We start from the raw sequence: 11,477 nt of genomic DNA, 5'->3' as shown, positions 1-11,477 counted from the left end.
ATCACAGGGATGGGGAGTCAGAGGGAGGGACGGACCTGGATAGGAGAGGGGACATGGAGGGGAAAAGGGAAACATGATCGAGTATTGGGGGGTAACAGGATTGAAGCCCTGAGACCCAGCAGAAAGAATTGAAACAGGCAACCTCGGGAAGTAGGAAGTAGGGGGCCCTCTAGAATGTACCAGAGACCAGGGTAGTGAGACTCTCAGGACTCAAAGGGAGGGACCTTAGATGAAATTCTCTACAGTGGAGAGGGAACTTGTAGTGTCTACCTCCAGTAGAAAGACAGGACATCAAGTGGAGGGATGGGGTTGCCAATCCACAGTCAAAGCCTCTAATCCTGTCTGAAAGAACTACAGGGACAAAAATGGAGAAGAGCCTGAGGGAAAAGGGATCCAGTGACACCAAATTAATATTCAGCTCAAGGTGGAGAATCCAGGGCCTGACGCTATTACTGATGCTATGGTATGCTTACAGACAGGAGCCTAGCATGGATGCCCTTAGAGAAGTCAAACAAGCAGCTGAGTCAGATGCAGATGCTTAACAACCAATCAATGGACAGAAGCTGGTGACTCCTGTGGTTGAATTAGGGAAAAGAGGGAAGAAGGTGAGGAGGAGGTCTACTCCATAGGAAGATCAGCACTTCAACTAACCTGGACACCTGAGATCTCTCAGACACTGAGCATACATGACTACCCCCCAATACTCGATCATGTTTCCCTTTTCCCCTCCATGTCCCCTCTCCTATCCAGGTCCCTCCCTCCCTCTGACTCCCCATCCCTGTGATTTCTTTTTTCTCCCTCCCAAGTGGGATTGAGGCATCCTCACTTGGGCTTGGGCTTCTAAATTTAATAGAAGAAAAAGTGGGAAAGAGCCTCGAATTCATTGGCATGGCAGGGGAATTTCCTTAAGTATTCAAAGTCCTCAGTGGTCAGTGATCAAATTAAAATTAAATGACCCTGATATTCCACTTTACACCATCAATCAGAATGGCTAAGATCAAAAAACTCAAGTGACAGCACATGTTGGGAAGGATGTATAGAAAGAGGAACACTCCTCCATTGCTGATGGGATTGTAAACTGGTAGAACCACTCTGGAAATCAACCTGGAGGTTCCTCAGGAAATTGAAAATAGATCTACCTGAAGTTTGAGTTCCCCCTACCCCCAACATATACAGCAGAGACTTCCTGGTGTGGCTTCAGTAAGAGAAGATGCACCTAACCCTGGAGAGCATTTAGGTCCCAAGGAGTGGGAGTATCCTCTTGGAGATAGGGAGGCAGGGGAGGAGGAATGGAATGAGGAACAGTCAGAGGGTGGACCAGGAGGGGGATAATGACTGAAGTATAAAAAAAAATGAAGACTAAAAACAAACAAACAAAAAAGAGTGTGATATCACAAACAAAAAAGAAATAGTGTGATATCCTCGGAGCAGATTCCGTCTGCAACAGACAGAAACAGATACAGAGAACCACAATCAGAGAGTCCTTAGAGTGCATAGATCTAAAGGGATGTCTACATATAATCCTTCCCTTCAGAGCTTAGGGAACTCCATGGAGCAAGCACAGGGCTGACAGGGTCTAACCAGGTTCTGCACTACATAATGTAGCTTTCAGCTTCATATTTTTATGGGACTCTTGAATGTATGAATGAGTATGTCTCTAATGCTTCTTCATTTTCCTGTGCCCTTTTGTCTTTTGCTGGGTTGCCTTACTCAACCTCAATGTGATGGTTTTTGTTTTATCTTATTTTGTTATGTTTTATTGTTATCTCTTAGAAGCCTTTTCTTTGCTAATGAAAGACAGAAAGGGAGTGGATCTTGAGGAGAGTAGAGGTGGGGGAAGAACTGGGAGGGATAAGATATGGGAAACTATAATCAGGATATATTATATGAGAACAGATTCTATTTTCAATTTAAAAATTTAGAATGAGAAGATGCTCCATGAACTACCCACAATCCTGTTTAGAATCTTTGGCAAAATTATTAATTGATTATGTTACACAAGATCATTCATGGTTATGAACTCAATATTACTACTAGAAACAAAGAATAAATAAACTATGATAGTTTGACCATAGTAAGGTAAAATTCTTAATGTATGTTTAGTTTTAATTGACATAATAACTGTACATATATATGGGTCAAGTTTCAGTCATATGTTGACATTTTAATATATGAATTTAATGTGTAATGGCTAAATAATAGGCATCACAGTTATTTCTCATCTATTTATATTGGTAATATTCATTGATTATTTTGTAATATTCAGTCAATCACTATTAAGCATATGAATTTTCAGAGTTCTGGAGACTTGGAAGTCTAAGATAATAAATGTTCCAGACATATTTGATCTGTGTCTACCTACTTTGTAGATTTTTTTCTAGAAGTTTCTAGAAGAACCTCTGGGTTTAGGTTTTAATTTATGAATTTGGAGGATGGTATAAGGACTTATCCATAATAACTCTATTTGCAAAATAGGAATTGTTCAATTGCTTTTGTGTTTTCTAGTAGTAAGGAAAATGTTGAAATATATGCAGACAAATGATTTAGTGAATGTTTGTACTGCCCCGTAGCAACCTGAATGGGGGTTTCTGAAAGGAAAGCTGGGGCTTTGAATTGGGAGGAAGGGATGGTGAGAGAAATAATGAGACCAAGACAAAAGTTTCTGATCAAGGCCCAATGTTTACTTAGGAGTCTGAGTTTATAAAGGGAAGGGACCCATCCCCCTCAAGGCCAGCATCTAGTCGCCTCATCTGCATCTTGTTGCTAGTCAGGAACTAGTCTTGCAGGCAGACTCAGTAACACAGCAGTTGGTGGCTCCTTGTAGGAAACTTCAGAAGCAGCAGGACAATAGACTTCTCCTATCTCTTGAAAAGCTCCACCCTAGATGGGCTAGCTGTGGCAGAGCAAGGTCTAAATCAGCCTACACCAGGCTAGGGGGAGGGCACAAATGTTCACTATTTTGACTCCTTGGAATCCATTTTAAAACTTTATTCTTTTTTTTTTCCATGATTTTGTTAGAGTATTTTCTTATGTCTTTGACCAATTTATAGCTTGTAATAGTCTTGTGTTATATTTGTGAGAGGTCTATCTCTATCTATCTATCTATCTATCTATCTATCTATCTATCTCTTCATCATTTTTATCTCCCTATAAAATCCCATCTTGCCACCTATGATCAGCTTCAGTGGCATTTCTCTTTTCCAACCCTTCAATATAAATCTTTATTGATTACTTTTGTTATTTGAAAATTTCATAAATGTGTACAGTATATTCTGAGTAGCCTCTCTTCTCTCATTTTCCTTTCTGTAAAACTCTCTTAATGAAAGCAGTCCCATTCATTACCAGATAGATGATGTTTTTCTCTTGTAGCATTCATTCCAACAAAATCTATAGAGAAAAAAATTTTTAATCTGACATATATTTTGAATCATTAGCTGTAAGATCCTGAGGAGCCTTAGCTTACCGGAGACCCCCTGAGTGAATCACATGGAGCCTGATCGATGCAAAGAACATGAGGATTTTTATTTTAGTGCACTGAGGCCATCCCTGACCCTCAGGAAAGGAGGTGACCCCACATAGCTTGTTCAGTGAGGTTTTATACAATTTTCAGGGTAGCAGCCATTAGACACAATGTGATTGGTAGAATAGTGTGACTTTTTAAACTGATTGGTCTTTCAAGGACTTCCCTTGTTTGAAGGTGGGCAAAGGTCCACCCTGCAGAATGTGCCCCCACCCTGTGATCTGAGGAATGTTAATTAGCCTTTTCCTTCCAGAGAGTTCCTCTACCTTCCTAAAGTTCCTGAACTTATCTCAGTGTTTTTCTGAGATGTCCCTCTTTACTCGGATCTTACATAGCCTCACATTTGGAACACTTTAGATGAAACTAAAAATACCTTACACTGTTCAAGACTGAAAGCATGAATTACCTTTTGGTAGTAAAACACTGTGGTCACTGAAATTTAAAAGCAGAAGAATGGAGCTTCCATGGATATTGACTTCTGAATCATGACTCTTCTAAAGACTAGAAGCTTCTTTTCAATCTTATAAATGTCTATTTATCAGAAATTCCTACACATATGTTAACTCTAATAACTGAAAAACTGCTCTAGGATGTTGAGTTCTGTTTTATAATTTCTGTTAAACAACCAGGTTGCAAGCTCAAAAATCTTTAATAATTAGTGGCTTTCCTGAGGTTAATTTGTTGTTCTTGGAAAGACATGCTACTTTCAAATAGATTTTTAACAAAGTAGACACTGTACTTTTGTCACTGCTTGTGTGGATACAAGTTGAAAACTGCTGGGAATATAACTTCCGGAACTTTGTAAGAACTGGCTGTGATGTCACAGACCCTTAAGGGAAACTTCTAAAAGTGAGATTTGTCCTAACATAAGAAGAAAGATGATGAATGAGTAAGGTGGGATCCAACAGGAGTGTAGTAAAGGATGGTACAATTTATGAATTATTTTTTCTTGAGCTCAATAAAAAAACTCAATGAAGGAAGGCAAAGGTGTAACCATCTGGTAACTTTATGATTCTTAAGGATTAATTGATTGAAGACTAATAAATTTGGATATCATCAGTCATAGAAATGGAAGACAGTGAAGAACCTGAACAGCCTATATCATTAGGGAGGCAGGAATATAGAAGGAGAAGACTACCCAGCCAACCGATGGTAGATAAGTCCCAGCAAACTGAACTAACAGAAAAAAAGAAAGCCATGGTTGCAGTACAACCTCTGCCCCCTAAAGCTACACATAGTATTGGTAATATTCCTGGAAGTAAAGACAACTACTCTGGAAAAGAATATGAGTCTCTTAGACTGTCCTCTCAACTTCAGCAAACTTGGATGAAGAGAAAACATGACCAGGAAACGACTGACAAATCTTTTCAGACAGACACTTCTGGGGAAGAAAAAGTTGAAGTCATATTCATTGACAAAACGCTTACACTTGAAGAAAGCACAGCTGGTGTTGGAGAAACAGCTCCTGAGTTGCCACGGAGTATTCCAGAATTAGGGATTCCAACAAGCAGACCCACCAGTCATTTAACAGACAGATCTCAGCAGACCAGTTGTACTGGTGACTGGAATATGATAAACATTTACCCAAAAGATAAAGTGGACAAAGAACAACAGACTTACTTCAGTGGGATAGAAATTACTATCAGGTCTAAGCCAGATAGCTCCCCAATTAAATCGAAGGAAGAAACAATGCCCAATGCACAAGAAGGTTCTTTGGTTGAAATAAATGGTTCTCTCGAAATAGAGGTTCAGTCAACTGAAAAACTCCCTGATGTCATGATGTCTTTCACTGAAGGGGAGATTTCTGGTGAATTTCAGGCACTACCAGCTGATGAGGCCACTGTTAAAGCAGAGCTCTTCTTTACAGAGGAGACCCCTATCCAAGCACCATCTCCAGCTGAAGAGACCTCTGCAGCTGAGACAGCCACTACAACTGCAAAAGATGTTGTGGATATACAGTCTTCACCAGCTGATGAGCTTTCTTCTATAGAGGCCCCTGCTGACGTTAGTCCTCCATTAGCGCAAGGGGATCTTTCAGACAAGCCTTCTGATCAACAGTATCCCCAAGGAACTGAGGTGGCTCCTTCAGGACTTCCTGTTGAAGATGTGGTTCCATTCTCAGAAGAGGTTCTTGAGAAAGTTCAAGCTATAGGAATTGACACTAGGCTTGAAGACTTAGATAGAACAGAGTCTACTACTGCTGAAAAGACAACTGGTGAAGTTCAACCTCCTCTATCTGAAGAGACTTCTAAAGAGGTACCTGATGAAGTTCATTCTCCAATAGCTCCAGTCTCTGGAGAAATTCTTATTGTAATAGATAAGAAGTTTGCTGTTGATGAGGTCTTTGAAGAAGACCAGCCTCCAATAATTGAGGAAGTCTCTGTAGATAAGGCTACTGAAGAAGTTCAGCCTCAATTAGCAGAGGATGTTTCTGAAGAAGTGGCTCCTTCAGAAGTTATGCCTCCACCAACTGAACAGGGCATTATAGAAGACATGACAGCAGAAGTTCCACCTCAACAAACTGAAGAGGGGCCTGCAGAAGTCCCACCTCCACCAGCTGAGGAGGCCCCTGTAGAAGTCCCACGTCCAACAGCTGAGGAGGCCCCCGCGGAAGATCCACCTCCACCAGCTAAGGAGGCCCCTGTAGAACTCCCACCTCCACCAGCTGAGGAGGGGCCTGCAGAAGTTCCACCTCCACCAACTGAAGAGGGTCCTGCCTCTGCAGAAGTTTCACCTCCACCAGTTGAGAAGGACCCTGCAGAAGGCCTACCTCCATCTACTGAGGAAACCCCTGCACAAGATGTCCCCACAGAAGTTCAGCTTTCACAAGGTAAGGAAAGTCCTGCACAGATCTTACCTTTTTCAGGTAAGTCCCCTGCTGAAGAGACCTCTGCAGATGTTCATCCTTCATCCTTTGAGAAGGCTCCTTCAGAAAGTCTTCCTCTAGAAGAAGTTGTGATTCCACAAGCTGAGGAGATCCATCTAGATGATTTATCCATTCAAGTGCAACCTCTACCAGCTGAGGACATTGCAGTAGGTGTCCCAGCTGGATTTCAGGGCCTTTCAGCTGATGAATACCCTACAAGAGATGACATTTCATCCTTTGAGGGTGCTCCAATAGAAGAAAACCCAGTTGAAGCACAGCTCCCGGCAGTTGAGGCAGATATCGCAGAAGATGCTTCTGCTGTTCATCCTTTGTCATTAGCTCCTACAGGTAAGGTTCCTGCAGAAATTCAGGTTCTACAAATTGACAATACTCCTACAGAAGTGGCACCAGTGGAAGATCAGCCTCTACCAGCTGAGGAAGTCTATCCCAAAAAGGTCTCAGAAGAAGAATCTGCTGCAGCTGAAGTTAGGTCTCCTTTATCTGAGGGGGAGCCTGCAGAAGTCACTGTGGAAGTACAATTGTCATTTGTTGAAGAGACCCCTCAAAAGGCTTCTGTTGATGTTCATCCTCCACCACCTGAGACCCCTGTAGAAGAATCTCCTGTTGTTGAACAGCCTTTAAAAACTGATGTGGTTACTATGCAAGAGTTTCCTGTGGAAAAGATTCTTGCTGAAGATTCACTTACACCTTCAGAACAACCCCCTGCAGATCAGGTTCTACCAAAAGAACATCGGTTGTCCCAGGTAGCAGTAATCTCAGAGCAGGAACTAAAGTCTCTTACTTTGACAAGTGATAAAAAGACTGAAGGGACAGATTCTGTTCCTGAAGATGTGTCTGGTACCAAGGATGATCAGATCTCTACTTTCAAAATAGAAGGTACCATTAAAATAGAGTTAAAGAACTCTTCATGAGCTATAGTCAGGTATTAACTTAAACTAATAATTTAGTTGGATTCTAGAAGGTCATTCTTTAGAAAATGAGATGCTAGCTGGAAGAACTCCTATGAATAGATTTAAAGTAAAAGGATCCCAAAAAGACTGAGTATGCAGGTTGGACAGTGAATAAAAGCAGTCACAATGTAAAGTCCCTTGTGTTATGTTCGTTATGTTCATTCAAATCTATAGCATGTAAAATAACTACTTTAAAATGAAGTGAATTTATGATTATTATTACTTAAAATATACATTAATTTTTATAGTACATCCACAGTCAGGTTTCCTAACCGCCCCCCCCTCTCTGTATATATATGTGTATATATACACATATATATATATATAAAATACACACACACACACACACACACACACACATATATATATATATATATATATAATTACATGGTGTTTTTCTCTTCTGGTTTTGATTCATCCTATCTTTTATTCTCTTTCCATTTACTCCTTCTGAGATAAGCATTGTTTTCCTACACAGCCACTGTGGAAATCAGTGTGGACAACCCAGGAAGCTCAAAACAAATCTAAGGTATTACTCAGGCATACCACTCTTTTGCATATGCCCAAAAGACTCAGCTTCCTACTCCACCTGAGTATACTCAGCTTTATTCATTGGCACTTGATTCACAAGAGCAAGGAAATGAAAACATGACCTTCAACTACTGAATGGATAGTGAAGATATAGTTCACATACACTATGGAATACTCTTCAGCTGTAAAGACAAATGAAATTATGAAATCTGCAGTTAAGTGGATAGAACTAGAAAAGACCATAGTGAATGTTGTAACTCAGACCCAGAGAGCCAAATATCACGTTTTCTCTCAACTGAGGCAGTTAGATTGAAATCTTCAGCTAAGAATACATAACCTAGGATAACTTCAGAAACTACAGAAGTATAAATGGGTATTGTCAGGGGGTAGGGTTTGGAATGATAGGTTTTAAGTGGTATTTAGATTAAAGTAGGGACTCTCATTAGTGGAGTGGGAGATAATAAATAAAATGAGGTATCAGTAGGGTAAAATAACAGTATATATGTCTAAAAATATCATAATGAATCATAACATTAACTATACAACTAAAACTGTTCTATGAAACATGTGGGTAAATGGAAATTCCCCATCTGGGTTGATGATGGTCCCCCCCAGAGCCAAACAACCATCTTTTAAAGACACCCAGCACAAGGCATAAGAAACCTTCTTTTCAGCTGTTAGACAGGGTTGTCCAAGAGACTCCAGAAACATACCAGCTATTGCTATTGTCCTTGGTTGATCCTAGAGTTGGAAGGTGAGTCCCACTGTGAAGACAGAATAAAATTCAGAAACAGGATCCAGAGACCCTTGGACTGAAAATGATCTGAAAACTTCCTTACTTCATAGCTTTCATAGTCATGATACTTCCAAATAAGGGAAACGACCAACTGTCCTGCCCAATTATGTCACTATGAACTAAATTAATGACAGAAATGGCAAGATAAACTGAGTATGCAGTAGCGATATGCATACTTTGGCAGGAACCAAGTGTTCCCTATTTGTCCTTAAGATCTGCTCAACAAGAAGGAAATCATTTCTGGTACTGTAGCTAATTACCCAGGGCTAGTGAAGTCAATGGGTCTTGGAGGAGGACAGGTAACACTACTTTACTAAACCAGCACAATTTTCAAGGACATTGTAAATATCATTCTTTGTATTCATAGAAAAGTATAGTCCTTAGCCATCATCAAGAAAACTCCTCTTTATAAAAGACTAATACAACTACAGAAAATGATAATCAACCAAAATGTGGTTATAGAGCCTAGCTCCAAAAGACACAACTTAAATAAAATGCCTGCATTTAAGATTCATGGGCTGTTTCAGAAGAGAGGATGAAAAGATTGTGTTAGTCAGTAGAATAGGAAGTTTGTTGTGAGATTGTATCTCCTAGAAATGACAGCATGTATGCCAATAAAGTCTCACTAATATGACTACCTAAACATAAGATGAACAAGAAATATATTGCTAATAAGCCTGCTAATAAGGGAGAGTTCATGAGGCCTCGACCCTAGACAAAGAAGGATAGGCAACTAAGGAGTGTTGAGGGTGGGAGAAATAGTCTTCCACAAGAAAGAGCGCACCAACTGGTTATCCAATACTAGATGATCATCCATGAGAACACCTAATATACAGACAAACAGATTGTACCTGTTCATTTAGAAATATCTATTTATTTGTATGTAAGTAATTAATGAAAAAAGAGGCCATGGCTTTGAAGGAGAGCAAGGACATGTGGGAGGCCTTAAAGGGAGAAAAGAGGTAAATGATGTTGTTATATTTTAATCTAATAAATAAATTTAAAATTCACTAGGCAGATCTGGTAAAAATGGCATAAAGCAGCATCCTTACCTTATTACTGATTTTGTGGGGAATTGTTCTGAATTTTACTACTAGCTTAGAGGCTTACTGTAGGTTTTCTATTGAAGGCATTTTCTTTTTTTTTCTGATTTAGAAAGTGAATTTCTATTTCTAGTTGATTGACAATTTTTTCAGTAGAAATTGATGTTCAGTTTTGGTAAACACTCTTTATGAGTCTAGTGATATGACACATGTTTTTCATTTATGATGTGCTAATGTGAAAAGGCTTTTTGGTTAGTTTTCAAATATTAAAGGTTTGTTTTTATTTTATGTTTTTGAGTGTCTCTCTGTGTGTGTCCACTGAAAGAACAAGAGGGTATCAGATATTTCAGAGTACAGGTAGGTGTATGCAGCTTGATGTGGATGCTAAAGTCAAACTCAGGTCTTCTGGAAGAGCAGCAAATATCCTTAACTCTAATCTCTAATCCTGAGATTTTCACATGTGAAACAAACACTTCATATCCTTAAAAATCCTTATTTGACCATGATATACTATTTCTTATATACTTATAAATTCACTGTGCTAATTTTGAAATTGAGAGTCATAAAATTGTTCATTACCTAGGGCACTATGTGTGTTTTTGATTCAAATATATTATTTGAGCTGGCTAAATGAGGCCAAGTGTTTCTATCTCCTCAAAGATTCACCACTGGTGGTGAACACAGTCAAGGTCTTTTCTCCCAGATATTTTTGCAGATGTCGAGTCACCTTGATGTGCAATACAATATATTTACTTTTCAGATTGGCTTTTGAAAAATTTTATTTTGTAATATGATATGAAAATTAGGTTTTCTTATAGCAATGGCAAATGAAGTTCGTTTCTGTTGTTTCTATTTTCCCTGCTTCTCTCAAGATTCTCTTTCCCCTTGTCAGCCCCACTTCTGGCAGCCTCTCTTCTACTTCCTTGTCACCTGTTCCCTTTGTCATCTGCATAAGAGCTCTTGCCAACATGGCTTCTGCCTGGCTTCATAGCTTAACTAACTCACTATCATACCCCTCTATTTTGAAACAAATAGATTTTGTTCTTTTGATAATCTACATGTAGAATGTACATTTTTATAACTATAACCTCCAACAAATTTTAATCTTGTCTCTCCCGCAGATAAAACCCTGCTTGTCCCTTTCCCATATTTGTCTTTTTATTTGTTTATTTAGACTCACAGCATTTATCCAGGGTCATCTGTATTACCATGGGTTTGGAATAGTTCTAGTGTATGCCTCAGTGGATAAGTAGCAGGAGATAATAACTATCCCCACAGAGGACATTTATGCTGCCTCCAGTGGGGCTCAGAGATATTGTGGGAAAGGACGTAGAAAGACTCAAGAGCTGGAAGACTGAGATAGGAGCTGTGGATTATCTTTTAGGGGATAACACATCCACTACCATCATGAAGAGACAGTAGCTGTGGCTGCCTATTTGCCTATAAAACCCTGTGCCTATCATAATGAATTATGGATCAGGGTTAACAGGGCCTTACTAAATGGTTTGTTCCCGATAGACAGCTCTTTATTTACAAATACATAAACATTAAGCTTTGGGATCCATATATGAGGGAGAAGATGCAAATTTCTTTTGGTCTTCTTGAGTCTTAGTCACTTATATAATACGTTCTAGACCCATTTGCTTATCCCACCCCTAGAAAATTCTGTAAATTAATTATCGCTGAGTAAAATTTCTTTATGGACATATGCCACTCTTTACATATTCATTCTTCTGCTGAGATGTCTAGT

At 39.4% G+C, this 11,477-nt stretch overlaps 1 protein-coding gene across 4 annotated transcripts in view; it reads left to right on the top strand.

Moving 5' to 3' along the window:
* The first annotated feature begins 4,355 nt into the window (after positions 1–4,355).
* Positions 4,356–11,477, top strand: part of Fscb (fibrous sheath CABYR binding protein) — a 24,405-nt gene continuing 17,283 nt past the window's right edge. For 3 of the 4 annotated variants that reach the window (XM_031356924.1, XM_031356921.1, XM_031356922.1), the window contains exon 1: positions 4,356–7,283. In XM_031356924.1, coding sequence (XP_031212784.1) covers positions 4,589–7,283 — 2,695 coding nt within the window. In that variant the 5' untranslated portion in view covers positions 4,356–4,588. Of the gene's footprint in view, positions 7,491–11,477 lie in introns of those variants that run through there. The other variant, XM_031356923.1, reaches the window with a different exon arrangement.

This window comes from Mastomys coucha, unplaced genomic scaffold (assembly GCF_008632895.1).
Source record: "Mastomys coucha isolate ucsf_1 unplaced genomic scaffold, UCSF_Mcou_1 pScaffold6, whole genome shotgun sequence".
NCBI lineage: Eukaryota > Metazoa > Chordata > Mammalia > Rodentia > Muridae > Mastomys > Mastomys coucha.
This window is presented reverse-complemented; position numbering and strand designations above follow the sequence as displayed.